Here is a 22,713-nt window from a genome sequence, read left to right on the forward strand (position 1 = left end):
TGACTTGAGCTGAAAGCAGAGGCTTTAACCCACTGAGCCACCCAGGCGCCCCCAGCTCTTAGTCTTCTTATATTCTCTGTCTAAATTTGATTTAGACATAAACTCTTGGGTATGTCACCAGTCCCATAAGTCTGTATCATCTGTATCCAGGTGACTTTCAAATATATAGCTCCAGCTCAACCTCACTAATAAAATCTGGACTTAAGCCTTATAAGCATATCTACTTCGATGTCTAATAGACATCCCCAAATTAACATGTCCAAAACAGAACTGATCTTTCTCCCCACACCTGCTTCATCTACAGTATTCCGCATCTCAGTTTAGACAATACCATCTTCCCACTTGCTTAATCAAAAAACCTTTCACTCACTCTTGATGCCTCTTTCTTGTTTCTTCTCAATTCCCAATTAACATCCAATCTGCCAGGAAGTCCTATTGGATCTACTTCTAAAATATATTCAGGATCAAACCACTTATCACTATGTTCTCTGCTACCATTCTGATTGAGTCACCAAAATATCTCACCTAGTTTGATGGCCTTCTAACTAGTATTCTTGCTCCTACCCTTGCCTTCAGTATATACACAAGAGAAACTGAAGACAAGTTCACACAAAAACTTGTACATGGATGTTTTTAACAACATTTTCATAAAAGTCAAAAAATGGAAACAACTCAACTATTCATCAATTGAAAAATGGATAATCAGTGTGGATATACCTATACAATGGAATATTATTCAGCCATAAACAATAATGAAGCAATGATATATACTAAAACATGGGGATGCCTGTGTGGCTCAGTGGGTTAAGCCTCTGCCTTCAGCTCAGGCCATGATCTCAGGGTCCTGGGATCGAGCCCCGCATCAGGCTCTCTGCTCGGTGGGGCGCCTGCTTTCCCCCCTCTTTCTGCCTACTTGTGATCTCTCTCTCTCTCTCTGTCAAATAAGTAAATAAACAAATAATCTAAAACACAGATGAACCTTGAAAACATTATGCTAAGTGAAATAAACCAGACAAAAAGGGTATATGATTATATTTTTATGAAGTGTGCATGATGGGCGAGTTCGTAGAAACAGAAAGTAGATGAGTGTTTGTCAGGGGTTTAGGGAGGAGAAATGGGGAGGGATTATGATGAGGCATGGGGTTTCTTTTCCAAATTGAAAATGTTTAGGAATTATACAGTGGTGATGACTGCACAATATTGTGAATATATAACAATGGAATTGTATACTTTAAAGAGTGAATTTTATGGCATGTGAATTACATCACAATTAAAAAAAAAAAAGACCGTAAGATTTTGAGCTTCTTTTCTATGGTTTACATGCATAGGACCAGCAATCTGAGCTAGATTTACGAGTACAGAGGATTAGTCTGTCTTTGAGCTTCATGTAAGTCCATCAATAAGTAAACTGTCCCTACATGACAAATGGAATCTGAAGTTAGAAGCTTTTTCCTGGGAGTATACTTTAGGGAAAAAAAAGTCCAATATAAATCCTTACATCAGGGACTCCTAGGTAACATAATTGAGGCTATCTTTGTGGTTTTGCCCAAGACAAAGAAACATTCTTTGGAAGATGTTGCTTCTATTGATTAACTCTAAAAGATTAAGGAATAAAATCATGTTGCAACTGACCCCATAAAGGAATTTTTGCCAAAATAGAATAGCCTATTTCCAGATGATCTGGTTTTATATAGAGATAAAGCTCATGAAGCCAAGAGACATAAAGAATCACATTCTCTTAGACCAACTTCCTCAAATACCAGATGTCTCAACTGAGCATTTGCCAAGTATTAGAGGGCAGTCTAAATTCTGATTTGTTTTGTTGATTAAATAAACGTCCATATGTTTTTAATACTGGATGTGTAGGTAGCAAAGTCAATATACTGTCAGGAGAACTTAGGGCTGATTTATATCCTTGTCTAATCAAATAGCTATCATAATTCCAGGCTGGGGTGAACTCAAGATATCTGGAGATGTGGGTTAAAAAGTATTTCAGATTCAGCAAAGTACCCTCAATCTTTTCATTTGGGCAAGCACTTAGTTGAGAGCCGAGCATTTGCGCCGTTAGACATGGAAGGCATAATTCGGGTTTGAACAACTCCAAGTGCAGGTGTTCCCTTGACTGCCCTTATCAGGAAAGCATTTCAATAGAAGCCCTGCAACACACGTCATTTGGTGTAGACCTGCATTTTTGATGAATTAGCTCCAAAAGGGACCCTCCCCCCATTTGATTTAAAGTATATTAGTTTGGGACAATACACTACAATGCTTTTCTCTATGAATGTTCACTGAATTAATAAATGAATGACCCAATAAATGTATATTATACTATCAAGATAATATTAGAGCTGATTATTATGCTTATGTACTTTTAAGCAGTAAGTCATGTGCTATGTCCTACATGAAACATTCTCGGATGACAAAAAGTCTGGGAGTTTTTCCCAACTTTAGATTCTAGGTTGTTTCCTCATCTATCATCCCCGCTACATTATAAGGTCTTGGAGGATGTTATTCACCTTTGCCTCCTTCATACAATGCCTACTCCAGGTCAAGACCCATCAGCAGATACTTTAAAAAAACCATAGGAAAGAGATACTAAATAGAATTAGTTGGGGTTGTGTTTTAAACTTCAAGTTTCTGGGGCGCCTGGGTGACTCAGTGGGTTAAAGCCTCTGCCTTCAGCTCAGGTCGTGATCCCAGGGTCCTGGGATCGAGCCCCACATTGGGCTCTCTGCTCAGCAGGGAGCCTGCTTCCTCCTTTATCTCTGCCTGCCTCTCTGCCTACTTGTGACCTCTGTCTGTCAAATAAATAAATAAAATCTTTAAAAAATAAATAAATAGACTCAGGTTTCTGATGTGGAGTATGTTTGAAGGCACAAAGGCAGGCACCCCACTCCAGAAGCTATTCCCTTCAACCCTCCCTCTGGCAGCTGGAGTGTCGGTCAATGACAAGTCATGGCCAGACAGGCTCTTCGGTAGGGACACTGAATCTGATTCAAAGTACAGGGTTACTTAGAGTTTGAGGCATCAGTGGCAAAATCTGTGAATTTGCAGCACAGCAGCTGATCTCCAGGGACAGTGGTTACAGCAGATTTCTACTGCAGAAATTAATGGCCTGATCTTGCTCATTATCTTGGTTCCTGCCCCAGCCTGGCTCTCCAGATTTCTCTCCATTCATGACCCACCCAAGTAAACTGAAGAGTAAACTTGAGGGCAATCAAAAAGTACAAAAATACTAAGATTACCCTTCCTACTCATTTCCTTGGAAGACTACTTTCACATTAACTCAGTCAAACAGTGGTTCTGGTTTTCCAGCTACACTGCTCTCGCAGATTTTCCTACTCTTTCCTAGTCTTAGTAAAATAAAGTTATCTTTAAAAAAATCGAAATGTCCTTTTAGATTTTAAATGTCTAAATATTGAAATAACAACAAATGGAACAAATAGAGTAAGAATTAAAAAAAAAAAAAATCCAATACGCATACAATAGCCAAAGCTGGAAACCACCAAAATGTCCAACATCGGATGAACAGATTTTAAAACGTGGTGTAGCCATGCAATGGAATATTATTTGGCCACGAACAGGACCAACGTGCTCATCCACAGTTACAACAAAAACATTATGCTAAGTCAAAGAAGCCAGATGATGGAGATGGTTGCACAGCTTGGTGAGTATACTAAATGCCATGGAATTTGCACTTCAAAATGGTTAAGATGCTGAGTTTTTCTGTTATGCGTACTTTATCACAATAAAAAATGTAAATCCAATATGCAAAAAAGTAGAAGAAATATCAAGGAGAACATTTAAAATAAGATCCCTTCTATCTGCAATAGAACAGAGTGGCTTGTCAAAAGAATTTTTCTGCTGGCAAAATCTTTGTGGTTGCAACTCTCCCTCAAAACTCTCAGTAGAACTGTCAATCATTATGAGTAATCAAGTTTTCAAAATAAGAAAGAACCTGTGTCTTGGTGAGAGTTAAATCAACCTCATTCAAAAGGCTTTTCGTTTATCTGTAATCATAATCACATCCATCTCATTTAGACACCATAAGGAGGCTGTGAAAATGAAGTATAATTTAATGGATCTTGGTAAATATCATTTTTCCACTCTGGCCAAGTTTAAAGCTCTTTACTTACAAATTAGCATCAGCTACTCAACTTTCCAAAGATGTAGGACTTTACATGGGAAAAATGGGCCAAAGATACTGGGATTTAGGTCATTTTTCAAACTGGGAAAACAAATGTGCTGCTAGTTGCTATCCCAAAACTGGATCACTCATTATTGTAAAATTGTTTCAGGTTTGTTCAGTGGAATCCTGGGAAATGACATTTACTCAATTTTGTTTATTCTAGAATTTTATAAAATTCCTTTATCTTTTATTTCTATCATTTCCACCTTTCCCCCAACTCTCACACACATCAGTAGTTGAAAAGAAAAAATATGTGAATGAATATACACACCCACATATACATCTAAGACCTCAATTATTGCTTTCCATCCTCAATAGAACTGAAAAAGAAAATCCCACAAAATAGCAGGTTATCCAACTTTCAAAGTATGGGTCTCAGTCTGTTTGTATCAAAGCCAGAGCAAGTGTCTTTTCATTCTGCTAAGGAGCAAAAATAGTCAACTATTTCCTGATTTATACTTCCTGAATTACTTAGGGTAAACTCAAATACCATCTTCTTTAAGTTCTATTTCTCAACATATTAAAAAATGTGTGTTGCTTAAAAAGAAACTTTCAATAAGCTCTTGGGAGAAAAATCTCAAGATTTTCTCATCCAAGTTCCTCGGAAGAGACCATCTTCGTGCTTTTACAAATTCTTTTCAGAAGTACTTAAAATACAATTACTTCATTTACTTGTAGTGGGAGGCTTTACCAAAGCCGGTTTTCACCCCAATCTCTCCAGAGCAGGTGCCTGTAATTAAATGCGGTCCTCTCACCTGGTTCATTTCCCATGCTTTGGAGGGCTCTATCTGAGAGCACTCACTCACTCTGCATTCATATGGAAGATATTATTGCACGTTCCACAAAGTCCCCTGAGAAATTCATCAGTGCTACAAACTACTGACCTTACCCTAAACCCATCTGCTTGCAGGCCAGCCGACTTAACATCTCCTGCCAGCCGTCCGCGCAGACGTGGTGGTCTATGGCAGATCTGTGAGCCATCAGGAACGAAGAGGAGCTCACGTTTTTGGAGAGGGTCACTGAGGAGAACAAAAAAGAAAAAAAAAAAAGGAAAACCGTAATTAGAAAGCATTTCTTCTCAGGAAACCAAATGCGAACTCTACATGTTTTCGCTTCACTTGCATACATTTGTTCTTATTTATTTTAATTAAGAACCATTTGGTGAGTGCTTGCCCTCTGCAAAGGTGGTGGAAAACTGAAAAAATGAATCAGAAACTCTGCCCTCAAAGAGCCACTAGCTCTAGTGAAAGAGATGGACAGTCCTTAACTTTCCTTTAGGAGTTAGAAGACAACCAGAGGTGGGGCCCGATCCCATGAAGTTCACCCAATGATTTGCATAATTATAAAGAGCTGGTGGTACCTTCATTCATATCATTTCCTTTCAAGAAAACATGTGAGAAGGCAAGGTTATGAAATCGATGGTAAGTTAGGATTCATCTGGGATATGTGCTAATTCCCATTTTATAAAAGGGCTTCCTCTCTACTTAACACACTACAGGTAACTTGAGAAACACTGTGCAATTCATCAGACCACAAATGATGATCGTGCTGGGGCCAGATGAGGCAAAGGACTGAACGAAGAGCCCAGTGAAGGGAGAGAGAGATGAGTGCAGGACAATAGAACTAATCAAGCTCAAGGTTACAAATTGTAACACGGGAGGTACGGGTAGGAGATGTCTTTAAGTCCTGTCCCTGTGAGGAACTAGACTCATTTCATTTGGATCTGGAGCAAGACTACAAGGAAGATGGAAGACCCACTTTAATATCCTATTCAGGAGGTGTCGATGATACAGGAATGACAGAATATTAGTCATCGTTGAAGCTGGGTGATAGCAAAGAGTTTAAAAATTGTTCTAGTAGTTATACAGTCAGAACAATTTGAACCCAGATGTGAAAACATCTGCCACATAAACAGTTCAAACAGCAAGATAACTTAGGGAGAAATGTTCAGTGAGTTGGAGACAACATATATGAACCATTGCTGCCAGCTTTTATCATAGTTCAACAAAACAGGTGAAATTGGTTAATAAACTCTGTGAAGTCATTTAGGATTTATTAAGCTTAAATGGCTGAAGGGTGTTAGAGTGTGTGGCCGATGGCGGACACACGCAGCTCACCACAGTCCCACTCGTCAGAACTGTCCACGCAGTCGGCTGCCCCGTCACACCAGCGCTCACGGGACACACACTCATGGTTTGCGCATTCGAGTTCATCGTCCTGGCAAAACGCTGGCACCGGGAACAAGAAGCGAGAGGACGGAAACATTTCAGAAACGGGTGTGATTCTCGCTAACATGCACGTTATCTTCTGTCCGCAGGAGTGTGGAAGGAAGGAAAGTTGCGCTCCTGGGGCCTCCAAACAGGTATCAAGACAGAATAACAGAATTGGTAAAAACTCATACCACGGGTGCCAGTCCCTACCAATAGCAAGCCCTTAAACAAGGCTACCATCTCCAAGTGACTGAGTCATCTACTTCTTGTAACACTAGGACTGAAAAAGTGGGACCCAGAGCCGCAGAAGTTCCAGGACTTGAGAAACGAGGGTTCAAAGTCTGAAGTGGCATAAGCCAAGCCCTGGGGCTGAGCAGAATGAAGTGACCACAGGATGGAAGCGAGCTCTGTCCACACGCATGGATAATGTTTATTCTTTAAAAATCTCTACTGTCGGAGCGCCTGGGTGGCTCAGCTGGTTAAGCATCCAACTCTTGATTTTTGGCTCAGGTCACAATCTAGGGGTCATGAGATCAAGCCCGTGTCTGGCTCCGCGCTCAACAGGAAGTCTGCTTGGGATTCTCTTCCTGTCCCTTCTCCGTCTGCCCCTTTCCTGATTGTTCTCTCTATTTCTCTAATATATAAATCTTTAAAAAAAAAAAAAAAAAAAAGAAAGAAAGAAAAAGAAAAAGAAACAAATCACAGTGACACCTTTAACAGCCTACCTAATATCCATTTCCTTTCTTTCTCCTTTTTTGAGGGAAGCTGATTTTGTTCAGGTCCCCACAGCCCCAGAAGACCCAGATTAGTGTCACTGGGACATGACATTTTCTAACTAGAATTACTTTTGTCTGGGTAAAGTTATTAGTCCAACAGTAAACATGGGACCCAAGATCAGAGTTTTGGCCTACCATTTCATGGGTTGTGCTTTCCAAGACGGTTCCCACCCAAACCCTGCTGCCCAGATCATGCATCCTAGCCTGGGACAGGGACAACCTGAAGGAAACAGCATCTTTTTTCTAATTGGTTCTCCCAAAGGGGTGCTTCTTTTTCCATCTGGCCATTTAGATGGTATATATATTTTTTCTTTTTATCAGCACAAAAGATTAGTATATTTTTTATTACAGTTGATTGACTTTAAATAAAACAGGTTACCCTCCAGAATAAAGCAAAAACTGAGATTGTCCAAAGAAGGAATTTTGTCTCAAGATTGTAACAGTGAAATCCTGTCCAAGTCTCCAGCCCACTGGCTTGCCCTACAGATCTCAGACTCAAGATTGCAACATCATCTCTTACCTGAATATACAGCCTACTGGCCTACCCTACAGACTTCCAACTTGACAGCCCCCACAACTGCGGGAGCCAGTTTCTTTTCTTTCCCTTTTTTCTTTTTTTTAAATTATTTATTTCTTTTCAGAGTAACAGTATTCATTGTTTTTGCACCACACCCAGTGCTCCATGCAAACAGATTGCAGAGATGGTATATTTTCTAATCCATACAAAGACCCCTAATGCTAGCTGGAAACTTTCTCAAAGTTGGCCAATCTGAGTGAATCCTTATGTGATATTCCAGACATGAGTACTTTAAAAACTTGGGACAATAGTGCACATAATACTTTATATTTTGTTTCATTCAACTAATGACATGTAATGAACCCAGGAGGAATTATTCTTTTATTTTTATTTTTTAATTCTTTTTAAAGTTTTTTTTTTTTTAAGATTTTATTTATTTATTTGATAGAGAGTGAGAGAGAGAATGACAGGGGAGAAGGTCAGAGGGAGAAGCAGACTCCTCATAGAGCTGGGAGCCCGATGTGGCGGGACTCGATCCCAGGGTTCTGGGATCATGACCTGAGCCGAAGGCAGTTGCTTAACCAACTGAGCCACCCAGGCGTCCTGAGGAATTATTCTTTTAAACTGATTTTTAACATCTGCATATTATTTCATCTTATGGTTGTATTTTATGTCCCCTCTTTTTGGACATTTGGAGTGTTTTAATTCCTCCATGTGATAAATAACACTGGAATAGTATCACAGTGAATATAATTTATATAGCTTGATTATGTCCTTGCATGTGTTTCTGTAAGTGGAGTTTTAATCAAAAGATCTGATACTTATCAAAAAGATCTGATACTTATTTCCAAATTTCTAGTTTATACTCAAAATGAGCATTAATCAGTGTTTAACATAAACAAAGTTGTGTTGACCAAAGCAATAGGCACTTACAACAGTTCTTCTCATCCATGCCATCAGGACAGTCGGGGAACCCATCACAGATGACTGTATGCTTCAAACATTGCTTATTAGATGGACATTCCCACAGATCTCTCTCTCTACAGCCTGAAGACAGAAGAAAAGGTTATTTCCAACAGACATAAACATCAAAATAATGATGAATTTGGTCAAGCAAGGTAGAAAAATTATAGCACAAAGGCATGATTTCTTTCTTCCTAAAAAGTCTTGACTTCTGTATACCATGAAAAATGTAATTTTGAGAGTAGAGATATTCAATAATCTCCATGCTGCCATATAAACAGGACAGTTTTCCTAAGAGAAGATCAAAAGTGACAAATGGAAAATGGGAAAAAAAAATGAAAAAAGGAACTATACATTAACGCTCATTTTTGGCTGTTCCTTTTGCATTCTGAGTCAATTTGCCAGCACATAAGACTCATCTATAAAATGATAAGTTATGCTTCTAAGTAAATATGCCAAAACCTAGTGATTTAAATACGTATTACCTTAAAATGTAATTTCAGTCAACCAATGGAAAGACCATCTGTGTGTTTGGTAAGAGATGTTTCCTATGCCAAATGCCTACAAAACTAATTTAAGAGCCAGGTACAAAAGCTGTCACTGCAGTAACATATTCTAAGAGATCTAAGGAGATCAACTTCATCAATTAATATGAGAAATGAATGTAATTTGCATAAGGTTGGGACTATAAGCTTGAACTGTAATTTGGCTATGAAATAGCAAGAACCTGCAATGAACTTTAAAAAAGGCCATTTGAATCAAATGCAGGCATTTCACATATCTGCTAAAACATGCGAGAATCTAACGAGCTCTCATCACTCCAGTGGGATCCATAGTCCTTACCAGGCAGCAAGGTGCATCTTTGGGTTCCCCTCCCCTTCCCCACGCTACAACAGCTGGTAGTGCACGGCAGGCCTCCAACACACGTGTGTGGTTTTGTTTTTGTTTTTGTTTTTTATGATTTTATGTATTTATTTGACAGAGAGAGGGATCACAATTAGGCAGAGCAGCGGGGCGGGGACAGAGCAGGCTCCCCGCTGAGCAGAGAGCCCGATGCGGCGCTTGATCCCAGGACCCTGAGATCATGACTTGAGTCAAAGGCAGAAGCTTAACCAACTAAGCCACCCAGGCGCCCAGCATATGTTTATTTTAAATGGAACTTCATTTCATGTGAGGAACAAAAGGCCTCTCCCCTTTCCGGGAAAAGATCATGTAGTTTAAGGTGAGTGAAATGCAAAGCGGTGATCAAATAAGGGCTTTCTTTAAAAAGGCTATTTTTCCATTTGACCTACCACAAACATTTCAGAGAAATTTTGTAGATGATTGACCTATGTTTCTTGGAATCCGTTATATGAAAAAAAACCTGTTTTCCAAAATTCTCACTAGGAAGTTAACAAAATAAGTCACTAGAAGAAAAATTTTTATTATGAGCTAAAATTAGCTCACTAGCTGTCCATCTGGAACGGTCTTAGGCCCAAAGCTGTCTATTACAGGAACTCATGAGGATTTTATTTGGCATATCAGCTAGCAGCGGATACAGACATCATCTGGAGTGTTCTGTCAATAACAGACTTGTCACAAACCACACTGCTTGGTAGAAAGGATTAGCGAAAACAGCATGAGCCTTTCTAATTATTCACATGGTACCCTTCCTAAGAGTCTGGAGAACTTGAACCTCTGGAATGAGCTGATGAAGGACCACAAAAGTAGATTTTCTGGGACATAAGTAAGAGCTCGGTATAATAATAATAATAATAACTACAACAATAACAACAACAAGACAATATTCATTATCCACTATATATCCACATTATAAATATTAGTTTTAATCCCTATAATAATACCACAATGTCAGTACTATGATCATTATTTTATAAATGAGGAAACTGAGATTTAGAGAAAATAAATAAATTTTATTTATTTATCACAGCCTTATAGAGAAGATCCACTTGGATCTGGGTACAAGTGCTTAACAGCAGTCCTCTGTAAAATAAGAATGTAACACGTACATGAGGGTTAGAAAGCAAGGGAAGGACAGCATCAGAGTCAGAAACCTGAACTGGGGGGTGCCTGGGTGGCTCAGTGGGTTGAAGCCTCTGCCTTCAGCTCAGGTCATGATCCCAGCGTCCTGGGATCTAGCCCCGCATCCATCCGGCTCTCTGCTCAGCAGGAAGCCTGCTTCCCTTCCTCTCTCTCTGCCTGCCTCTCTGCCTACTTGAGATCTCTGTCTGTCAAATAAATAAATAAAATCTTTAGAAAAAAAGAAACCTGAATTGGAATCCTAGCTCCAATTTCACCAGCTGTGTAACCTTGGATAGTTACTTAACTTCTCTGAACCTCAGTTTCCATATCTCTAAAAGAGTAATAATAATGCTGGCTACAGAGAGCTGCTCTACAGATTAAACGAGTACTCTCTAAGCATTAACTTACCCTTCTGTATCGTCTCTTTTCTAATAAAAAATGTGTGTGGAATTATGGTGAGCATAGACGAAGTGAGATGAAGAGGTCAAGACATTAGTCCCAAGGAACACAGCATTATTATGTTGTGAAGCATCAGCTGTCTCTTTAAGTGACATCCTTGGTGTAATTATGTTTTAAATGTATGTTTTAAAACAAAGAGTATGGGGGCCCCTGGGTGGCTCAGTGGGTTAAAGCCTCTGCCTTTGGCTCAGGTCATGATCCCGGGGGTCCTGGGATTGAGCCCCGAGATGGGCTCTCTGCTCAGCAGGGAGCCTGCTTCCCCCAACCCCACCTGCCTGCCTCTCTGCCTACTTGTGATCTCTGTCAAATAAATAAAATCTTAAAAAAATAAAATAAAGGCACTAAACTGTAAAATATTTGAAAATCTATTTAAAACAAATAAAAATAAAAATAAAACAAAGAGTATGACTCCACTAAAAGTCAAAGACAGGTATGGTGGGGGTGGGTAGGATGTTTAACGCAGCTGCAAGTTATGAAACCGAGTAATTGTTATGTCAGAATCACAACCAACCCACCACAGAGATAATGACAACACCCACGGCATGTTGCTAAGGTGACCAGTTGCTCCGGGCTTGCCTGTTCTGAGCCCTAACTGTCCCTCATTCCAAGAGTCCCCCACCGTCCCTGGAAAACCAGATGTTCCTTCACACTAAGTGCCCTAAGCTTTGTGCCGCGTTCTTCACTTCCTCAATCCCTCATTTTCACAAAAACTCTGTGAAGCAGCAGCCTTCCCAGCCAGGGGCAGGTCCCACATGAACTGGGGCACCTTCTTTTCCTAAGGCAGATGCTGCTTGTCCTGGAAAAGTCTCTGAGGCCCACGCAGGGTGAGGAGGTCTGCTCATTCGGTCTGCTAATTTGAGCTTCATGAGAGAAAAAATACCTCCAGGGAGGAACGGGTCAGAAGAGCAAGGGGCAAGATGAACTTGGCTCCTGGACCGGCTGGGGCTGGAACAGTCTGGATCTAGTCGTCTTGGGCGGGCAACAGGAACTGCAGTGGTAAGGCTCAGGGCACCAGGCGCGAAGGCCCCTCTGGGTCACACCACCTTGGGAGATGGGGCCCCAGTCTCAAGGACCAGCAGCAGCACCCGCAGCAGCAGCCCAAACAGAGGACCTGCCTCCCCACCCATCTCAGGCCTGACCACGAGGGACAGCAACACCAGCACCCACCAGAGGGCTCCCAATTCCTCACAGCCCCTCCCTACCCCTCTCCTGTTTAGGCGTGACACCCCTGTAACATTCTCTTCAACACACACTGGCCTAGGACCCTATGAGGAGGCAGGGTGGGGCAGTGGGAAGGGCCTTAACTATGGGCTGGGGACCTCCGTCAGGGACTAACCCTGGAGATGGGGACATCCACCCCCAGACAGGCACTAGTACCTCCAGGAGGAAACACCACCCCACGGCCCCTGTTTACGACATGAACCAGGGACTTTTGCCCAGCTCCTGCTTTGGACATGACATACCAGCCTGCTCTCCTCTGCTGTACACAAGACCTCGGTCGCCAGAGACAAGACCAAGCAAGATACCAAGCAAGATAGGACTCCTCCCCTCCAGCGAGACCCCTGGGTGACCTTTGAAGGGGAGTCATCTCCTGGATATCCTAGCACCTGGCAGATGGGTTTTTAGTCATTGCCTTCTGAGGAATGAAAAAAGCCTGTTAGAAGCATTCCAAGCTTTGGAGGATAATCTGGGTGTTCTCTACATTTTACAGGTGAGAACACGGAGGCCCGGAGAAATTAAGTGACCGGCCGAACGTCACACAGTCTCTGCGTGCTGAGCTGAGATTTAAATCCAAGGCTAGGTCTACACAGAGCCCTCCCTTCATCTCAGGCTGTCCAAGACGCCACATAACAGAGCCAAGTAATTGACTGGGCAGCAAAATACCCCAAAGGAAGAAGAATGTCCCTCCCTTAGCATGGAAAAATTAAACCCTACGGAGTGATTAGAGAGCAATCCTGAAGATTCATCCCAAAAGCACATTTGGGGGTATCTGACATCATAGGGACACAATGGCCTCACTCTGTTCCTGCTAGGCAGAGCCGAGTCAGGGTCTCCCACGAGCAAAGAGAAATGCAGGCATGGAGACTATTTTTGCCAAGAATGCCAGGTAAGCCATTTGTGTAACTGTGAGAAGTTATACAAATACTACTGAAGAGTCCAAATGGATAGAAAAAAAAAAAAAGTCTCTTGGAAAACTTTTAAAACCAAGTGGTACAAAAAAAATAAATAAATAAAAAAAATAAAACCAAGTGGTACAAATATCAGCCCACAAATACCAGCGTCAGAGTCTTTGAGCACAGCCTAAAAGTGCTTCGATCCCAAGAGGTTATATTTAAAATTTTATTTTATTGGAGCCCTAGGGGAGATAAAAGATAGACGATGAAATGATTTTTAATCATTTGAAGATAAACAGAGAGACACTTAATGACACTTGGGTATTTGTACTGTCGTCTATCTTTCTCCGTATGGCACATATCTCTTTTTTATAAAAAAAAGATTTTATTTATTTGACACAGAGAGAAAAAGAAACAGAGAGAGAGGCAGATTCCTCACTGAGCAGGGAGACTGATGCAGGGCTCGATCCCAGGACCCTGGCATCATGACCTGAGCCGAAGGCAGAACGCTTAACCCACTGAGCCACCCAGGCACCCTTGGTGTATACCCTTTCTTTCTTTCTTTTTTTTTTTTTTATTAAAGATTTTTATTTATTTATTTGACATACAGAGATCACAAGTAGACAGAGAGGCAGGCAGAGAGAGAGGAAGGGAAGTAGGCTCCCTGCTGAGCAGAGAGCCCAATGGGGGGCTCGATCCCAGGACCCTGGGATCATGACCTGAGCCAAAGGCAGAGGCTTAACCCACTGAGCCACCCAGGCACCCCAGTGTATACCCTTTTATATAGAATAGTAATCAATTAGTCATTGTAAGGAGTGTTTGTGTAAAAAAAGGGTGTTATTTCTCTAGTAAATATAATGAAACTATCTTTGCTATATTCTCTCTTTTTAAAGAAATTTTATTTATTTGACAGACAGAGATCACAAGTAGGCAGAGAGGCAGGCAGAGAAAGAGGGGGGAAGCAGACTCCCTGCTGAGCAGAGAGCCGGATGCAGGGAGGGAATCCCCAGGACCCTGGGATCATGACCTGAGACAAAGGCAGAGGCTTTAACCTACTGAGCCACCCAGACACCCCTGCTATATTCTCTTTTAACTGTCCCCATTGAGAAGACACGCTGCTCAGACCACAGCCCAGCTACCACCTTGCTTCTGCTGGAAGCCCACCCAAATCATGGATGCAGGCTGAGCAAAACTCAACCTCAGTCTCACCACCTCAAATCTCTGCATGAAGGCAAAGCCCAGAAACATAGCCCATTGTTATTTTCCTCAACTGTCCTTTCTTTGATGCCATCGCTGTTCACGTCTTTGATCGGATCTTCACCTTTTTCCTTCACTGCTGAGGTATCCGTGCTTGGAAAATGTGACGTTGAAAACCAACTTGTCATCGGGCTGCTAGTTTTACACACAGCTCCGTCCATAGAACAGACGCGTTCAGTGAATGACAAGCCAGCAACCTTTTCTAAGGCTGAAGTGCTTCTGTCCTCACACAGCAGAGACCCTGTAAATCGCTCCCACTTTTTGGGCTTCCCTCCCACGTAGCCAGCCTGGAATGATGCGTTCAGATTTGTGTAATTCTTTTTTTTTTTTTTAGAAAAAAAATTTTTTTTAAGATTTTATTTATTTATTTGACAGACAGAGATTACAAGTAGGCAGAGAGGCAGGCAGAGAGAGAGGAGGAAGCAGGCTCCCTGCTGAGCAGAGAGCCCAATGTGGGGCTCGATCCCAGGACTCTTAGATCATGACCTGAGCCAAAGGCAGAGGCTTTAACCCACTGAGCCACCCAGGTGCCCCAGATTTGTGTAATTCTAATTCTTCCAAATACTTGCTGAAAACATTTCCAGTACCGACAGTGTTTACATTATTTCATTTCCGTGTTGTTTACGTTAGCGATTACTCAATCAAAACAACCTCAACAACAGAAATGTACCACAAGAGCAGGAGACACTTCAGAGCAACACTGCCCATGGCTAAAGGCTATGCATATACAGGTAACCCCCACTTCAAAGTTCGCATCACGCCACTTTGTTTTTTCGGAAGGCCTACATTGGTAGCTGTTTCTGCTAACTGAATGAAATCGGAAGAGTATTTTCACTTTTACAGAAAACAGCAAAAAATGAAAACAGCTTCTGCATTTGTTGGGTTGCAAGGCGTTAAGCAGGCAGCATGGACCCTGAGTGAGTAGCGTCCCCAGGATCCTTTCCCGGGAACTACATTCAGCGTCTCAGCATCACGTCGCCATAGTTTTGATGTTTGTGAGCATCTCTGCTTTATCTGGATTTATTTTGTACATCCATGAGCAAGATATGTAGTAGGTATTAGAAAAGCCTAAGCGAGGATACTTTTAAGGCCTGGGGCAGTCAGAATTTTTTTCTACATAAATCAATGGTAATTGCTTCTTCACTTCTTCACAATTTTGGCTTATGAAAGTTTTTGTAAGAATGCTCTACTTTTGGAAAGCAGGGGAAATTTGTATTTTAAAAGCATATTCATAAATAGTGTGCTTTGGCTACCATGTTTCCCCGCTGCAGATTTTCCAAAGAAACACAAAATAAATTTCCATCGCACCCATTATTTTGTAGCTAAATGAAACAAGTATTATTTTTAAGGGGAAAACTCGTTACTGTTTTCAGACATTCTGGAGGATCTGCAGCATATGCGAGTTAATAGTTAATTGTCACATTATTCAGGAAAGTTCAAGCCTTTACATGCATTATACTCCACAATGACGGAAACCCAGCTTCAGTGGGGTTGTGGTTGGCATCGCCAGATGGTACCACGCATGTCCACGGAAACAGAGGGATAACTGAGAAAATGACAAGTGGGAACCGGATGATTTCCCAATGGTCTTTCATCAGTGACTTCTTCATTTGCTTTTTAAGTGTCTCATTGTCCCAAAGCACTGGACATGCCCATTCAAATGTGTGCACATATTCCAAAGGGGAATATATATAAAATTTCTATCATCGGTCACTTTGAAAAAGTGGGTTTTCTCATAAGTGAATACTGCTGGAGCAATTAATGTAACTCCAAATGAATTAATTTCTCTCCCACTCGTAGCTTTCCTTAACTAGAGCTCTCTCTCACTAATGCCACCAATATATTGAGTGTTGATAGGGATTAGACCACTGACTCTTATCATTCTGGTGTACCTTTAACTGTGTGAATAAAGTCTTGATTAAAAACTCATGACTCAACTAGAAACCTGATGCTGTAGGGTCATTTAAACTCTTTAATGCTTTTAATTTCTTTTTGCAGAATATATTCAAAGACTCAGACCATTTAAAGCTAAGTTTTTACATTTCTCAAATACTTAGTCCCCTACCACAGATTTAGGCCTCACCACCACCAGTAGAGTACATGTGATCTCTTCAAACTACCAAAGACAAGCCATTCTAAATTGCATCTCAGAATAACATATCCCACTGCAAGTCATAGTTTAGCAAACAAATCCAAGAGATTCTCAATAAGTCATTTATATGGGGATATTCAATGACTTTGGATTTATTTCTCTACGTAAAGACCACAAACAAGCAAACAACAGTAGCTTCTCAAAACACTGGATGTTCTTCTCTAACAAAATTACCCCTGGCCATTGTACCATCATTCTGACAGGTCTAATTTTCTAGAGGATGCTCTTGTCCATATTTATAGAAACTGATAGGATTTCAGTTTATTGCTTGTGACATTTTGTCTAGACCAGAAGGGCAATGTCTACTATGGAAAATTCACTTTGGGAAGCAAGGCAATATTTCATACCTCAAAGGCCAAAAGAATAAAATGATTTCAAAAGATGTATTGCCCTTCATGGTTTTAAAGACAAAGAGTGTCTATTCATTTGTAAGCAGAACAAGGTAAACAATCATAACCAAAGTATTCTTTGGATAGCCTTTCAATCATTTTGCTTTATTCCAGAACATTGCTTAGTAAAAAGCATTGCCCATTTTCAATTCCCTGACACATTTTGAGGTTACGAGTACAGAGGTTTGCAGGAAAACAAAATGGGAATTAGCTCCACTCAAATTACCACTGGCATTTTGGCCTTTCCATAGGTGATTTTGGAACTCAATGCAGAAACGTCAGAAGGAGTTTTATCCTTTGCTGACAGAGACAAAATCAGAGAGGGCATGAAAATGAATCCCAATTAAATTTGAATGCTGGAGCCTGAACTCTGTCTTTGTGTATCTAGATGCCTATTTAAAAACATGGAAATCATATGCAAAGACACTATTATTCTGACTTTTAGACAAGTGACAACTGCTTTCTATCTCTAATAATAAAAATAATCCCTTACATTTGTGAAGTGCTTCTCCTTTTACTAAGGCTTTGCACATATAACATCAAGCTTATGAACAGAAGTATAATTTAGGGAAAATCAATGGAGTTAACAGGAAAAAAACCTATTGATTCAGACCTTGTCATTTGGTAATATTAAAAGTAACTGCATTAGCATTCAATCCTCATCACTACTTACGACCATCCATAAATGGTTGACATTTTTAAATACAGTCCTTTATCCTAACCAGACATTTCTTGTGTATCCAAGAAAAGTGTCATCTCACACATACCACAGTTTTCTTCGTCACTGTCATCATCACAGTCGGCCTGGCCATCACATCTTCTGGAAGCCAGAACACACCGTCCAGAGCCACACTTGAAGTGACTAGGTGAGCATTCTGTTCAAACCAATGAGCCGTGTTAGTTTCATTAGGCAGAAAACCTGGAACCACCAGCTCGTTTATCTATTTACGCGTGGACTATCGCCAAGGAGCTATTCTAGAAAAAATGGTCTTTGCCAAGCAGAACCAACCACAGCTAACTTGGCTTTCTCCGTTTGCTTGTCAGACTCTTTCTCCTTCATCTTGGTATCATCTCTCCAGTCAGTGGTATCTTTATGCTCTCCAGTATTTAATCACTTTCCTGAACAGACAGCCATGTCCATTCAACAGATTGTCAGAGCCTGAAAGAGCCCTTGGATCCAGTACTTCTAACTACCCAGCTGCCCTTAATGCGTCAACATTGTTTCCTTTTCTAATCCTTCCATCAGTGCGGTCAAGTCCCTGATTCCATTTCTCTACCTGATGATCCTACTTTGCCAAGGTCTCTAAGTGTTTAAACTTGCATAACCAGGGCTTGCTGCCCACCACCACCCTGAGGACCCCTAGTACAAAAGCGGCATGCACATATAATGGGCTCCGGGAGCTGGGTGTGGTTAGCATAAACACCTCGAATATTAAATATATCTCAGCAATTTATTTTTAAAATGAAGAAAACGTCTAACAGATGAGCACCAAGGTTTTCAATGTAACCAGCTTCACAGACTCACTCACCCCTGTGGCCTGGCTGACGACTAGAACACAGTAAGAACACTAGCAACAGAGAACCTGGAGAAGATAGTGATGGGTTATCCATGTTAGCTATCCCACGGTAATTAATTTAAAAATTAACCTTCCACAGCTTCGTCAGGCATTAGACAGGTTTGGTTGTCTGAATTTTCCTCTGGAAATTGATTGCAGTCTGTGTCTTCAGGCCACTGTAGGCCCACAACCCCAAGGACAGACTCGCAGTGTTCTTTGGAGTGCTCACACAGGGCTCTAAGAGAGCAAGAAAGATACGACATGGGAGGCAGAAGCAGCTACGCCTGAGAGAGTGTGTGAGGAATACAGGTAGGGTTTGAATTCTGTATGAGTGTGGGCCTCTGCATGTATCCTGCGCGCGCGTGTGCGCGCGCGCGTTTATGTGTGTGTGTGTGTGTATATACCAATAGAGAGAGATGCACAGATACGTAATTGATATTTGGGAAAACAAAATGATCCTACCTCTCTCCACAAAGGACATGCATGCCAGCCACAGACTTTCATTAAGAGAACTGTCATGATGGAACTAGAAATAGAAATTTGTTGTGTGTGTTTTTATTGACATCTATTTCATATGACACGCTGTAAATTTAAGGTGGAAAACATGGTGAGTTGATACGTTCATCTATTATGTGATTGTCATGTAGAGGTCGAATCTCTATCACATCACGTAATTATCATTACTCTTTTGTGGTTGGAATAATTAAGATCTAGACTCTTAGCGGGTTTGATGATTATAATCTTGTTGTCTGTATTCACCAAATGGTACACAAGATTTCCAGCACCTTTATATCTAGTAATTGCAAGTTTACACCCATGAACAACATCCCCTCTGAACAAGATTCCCCTCTGCCCTTTCCCTTTCTCATTCTCTGTCTTTCAAGCAGACACATTCTCCAATGTTTTTATTCCAAGCCAGGAAGTTCTCAACATCGGTTTGGATAGTCTGCCACCAAGGATCATGGAATCTATATAGTAGCGGCCCCTGGGAGGTCTCGCCCTCTGGGGACCAGCCACGGGAACTATTTCATGTGCCAACCTGGCTTACATAAGGCATGGATGGCCATCATCACATGAGCTTAGACCCATAGTGTTGAAAAGCTTGAAAATTCTCCCAAACCCGTCTCTACTGAGCTCAAGTTGGTTTAAACAAAGTGCGCTTGTTTCCTTTTTAAAGAAAAGATATACCAAGCATTGTGCTAGGTGCTTTCTTTCCTGTGTGTCCTCTCATTTGCACAAAGCATATTTTTAAAGTGAGGTATCAGCATGACTTTCTTTACTCCTTATGAAGGAAAATTGGTTTTGCCTACATATATTACCAAGAAATGAGCTACATAGTTAAAAAAAAAAAAAAAAAAAGCCAAATAAGCAAAAAAATAGCCCAAATAAGTTCCTAGGAGAATTTTTTTTCATTTAATTTCAAATATATTATTTATTTTCAAAAGTTATAAACTTTAAACTATTAATTTCAACAAAGTTCTCTGTCTCTCTCTCTTGATATGATGGGGCAGAGCTTCCAGAAAGGTCAGCTCCAGCCTGGCTAGAAACTGGTAGGGAAAGGTTAACAATAGAATGGAGACGTTTCAGAGAAAGCTCTAGCACATGAAGTCTGTACAGGACAGGCCATAACTTGATGCTGGCTTAGCCTCAGATCTTGGGCAAAGTCAAAGCCGTGGCATTCCCACACTAGTTTTGCAAAAACAGTAAGTTCAATAGTGTTCAATAACTCTCTGTGAGACTGAAGGGTTTTATGGCAGATTTAGAAATAATGTCTATGATTTATTTGCTGCAATTTTAAATTTGCCACAGGATACCTCATTTTTACAGAGCACTGTATAGTTCCTGACTTCACCACTTCCTATTTCTTCTATAAAATGGAAATCATACAATAATATAGTGAGATAATATGATAAAAATAAGACAATGTGCCACACAGCAACGACAGGTGACACTGTTCTTACCCTAATCTGTGTGGCGTTCCGCCACCGGCAACAGCCCTGAAGGTAGGGGCCTCCCTCAAAAGAATATTTTGAGGACGAGATGGCAATACTCCCCTAAAATATTTAACACATTGTAAGGGCTCGATAATGTTACATTTTTCAGACTCATAACTTCAAAATTAAATGTTCAGACCCATAAATGGGCATGGCAAAAACAGCATTGCTTCATGAACACATGAGTATATTATTCTTCTCAAAATATGTAAAAAATTCTTAAAAGCAAATCTCAAAATATAAAACTCATTTTGAGAGCCACTGAAAATGAAAGACATATATGTAAACCAAAGAAATAGAACTGAAATATCTAAAGGAAGTTCACTAAAATGTTGATTGAATAATGTCTCAGGGTCAGTCTCGTCTTGGGCATTTTAATGTGAAACATAAGCCCTGAAATTATAAATCATACGTGGATGTAAATTTGTTCCAGAGAATACTCCATTAGGGAAATTTTTTATACATGTGAAAAGAAAATCAATGCAAGCATTTGTTAAGTATTATCACAAGTGATTAGTCAGTATCCTTGACCTTGCTTAGCCAAAGTGGAATAAAATTTAGAAATAACTTTTCAACATAAAATGAGGAGATGTTTTCTTAGGGATACTTTCAAAGGCGTTTTACAGAAGTTTTCGGAATTATGTGCGCACAAGGCAGCATTAACTTTTAACCTGTTTGTATAATTTATTCACTTCCCCAACTCATTCTGAAATTTTATTGTTTCCTGTCCCTCCACAGGTGCCCCTTCCCTGTCATCCATTTGCTATTTGGCACTTAATTTATTGTTTCCCCATCTGTCCGCTACATCGATATTACTGCTACTCCTCGAAACTCCGGGTGACTTCTGATCCCAACATATGGTTCCCGTGGTTACTGGACAAGCACATCTGTATATTCACCCCTTGATGGGAGACAGCGTAAAGGGGGCAGCTGCCCACCTCCGTGACAGCTGTCTTGTCTTGTACGTTCCTGGCCGACACCGCCACATGTGGCAGAGAAGAGAGACCAACCTGCCACTGGGCAGCCGCGCTCCTCTCCTACCATCAGAGCTTAGAGCCAGAAGTATCCACGTTCATGTGCATTCACTCACGCTCCCAGCGACTCCATCCAACCACCGTAACTGTGTTGGTTTTATTTCTTATTTATTTGCTTAAAGATTTTATTTATTTATTTGACAGAGAGAGCACAAGCAGGGGGAGCAGCAGAGGGAGAGGGAGAAACAGACTCCCCCTGAGCAGAACGCCCCACATCGGGCTCGAACCCAGGACCCCAGGATCATGACCTGAGCTAAAGGTAGACGCTTCACCGACTGAGCCACCCAGCATGTCCTGTCTTGTTTTTATAGACGAGCAGAAGACTGAGACTGGGAGAGATCGAGGAATCTGTCCCAGGCCACAGAGCAGCCACAGAAGAGCCAGGAGTTGGACCAGATGGTGGACTCCTAGAGTAGGACTCTTAACCTGAAGTAGGATATCGTTCATCCCAAATCCAAGCTGCAGGCTTGAAATGCTGCCCCTCATTTCATCCAAGCAGGCAGAAAAACGTCAGCGAGCTCCATTCCTTGTCCAACCTTCAGACCACTGCTTACGTAATGGTGCTGACATTGGAGCATATCAAAAATGGCAGCATTTTAAAACATCCGTGTTGCCAGACAAAAAAGCAGATACACCCTTTCTTCTGCTGACTCACATTTAGAATGCTTCTTGATCCACCAAAGTGAAACATGCATGATTTTATTTGATTAAAGTATGTGAACTACTGCGGTGCCTGGGCGGCTCAGTCATTAAGCGTCTGCCTTTGGCTCAGGTTATGATCCCAGGTCCTGGGATTGAGCCCTGCATCGGGCTCCATGCTTGGTGGGGAGTCTGCTTCTCCCTTTTCTTCTGCCTTCTACCCCTGCTTGTGCGCACTCTCTCTCTCTCTCTTTCTCTCTATGTCAAGTAAATAAATAGGATCTTTAGAAAAAAATAAAGTAAGTGAGCTGTTACCAAAGGCAATTCATACCTCCCTTGTATGGTACTCCAGTCATGAACCCTAACTCAAATATTCATTTTAGAATTCCTACTTCTTTACCATTTTTCAAAAAAGATTTTATTTATTTATTTATTTGAGAGA

At 41.0% G+C, this 22,713-nt stretch overlaps 1 protein-coding gene across 1 annotated transcript in view; it reads right to left on the minus strand.

Moving 5' to 3' along the window:
• CORIN (corin, serine peptidase) overlaps nt 1-22,713 on the minus strand; it is a 248,162-nt gene that overhangs the window by 37,194 nt on the left and 188,255 nt on the right. The window contains exons 12-16 of the mRNA XM_059383438.1: nt 18,696-18,841; nt 17,816-17,923; nt 8,626-8,739; nt 6,307-6,417; nt 5,079-5,208 (exon numbers count right to left, since the gene is read on the minus strand). Of these exons, the coding sequence (XP_059239421.1) occupies nt 5,079-5,208; nt 6,307-6,417; nt 8,626-8,739; nt 17,816-17,923; nt 18,696-18,841 (609 nt within the window). The remainder of the gene's footprint in view (nt 1-5,078; nt 5,209-6,306; nt 6,418-8,625; nt 8,740-17,815; nt 17,924-18,695; nt 18,842-22,713) is intronic.

This window comes from Mustela nigripes, chromosome 1 (assembly GCF_022355385.1).
Source record: "Mustela nigripes isolate SB6536 chromosome 1, MUSNIG.SB6536, whole genome shotgun sequence".
Classification (NCBI taxonomy): Eukaryota; Metazoa; Chordata; class Mammalia; order Carnivora; family Mustelidae; genus Mustela; species Mustela nigripes.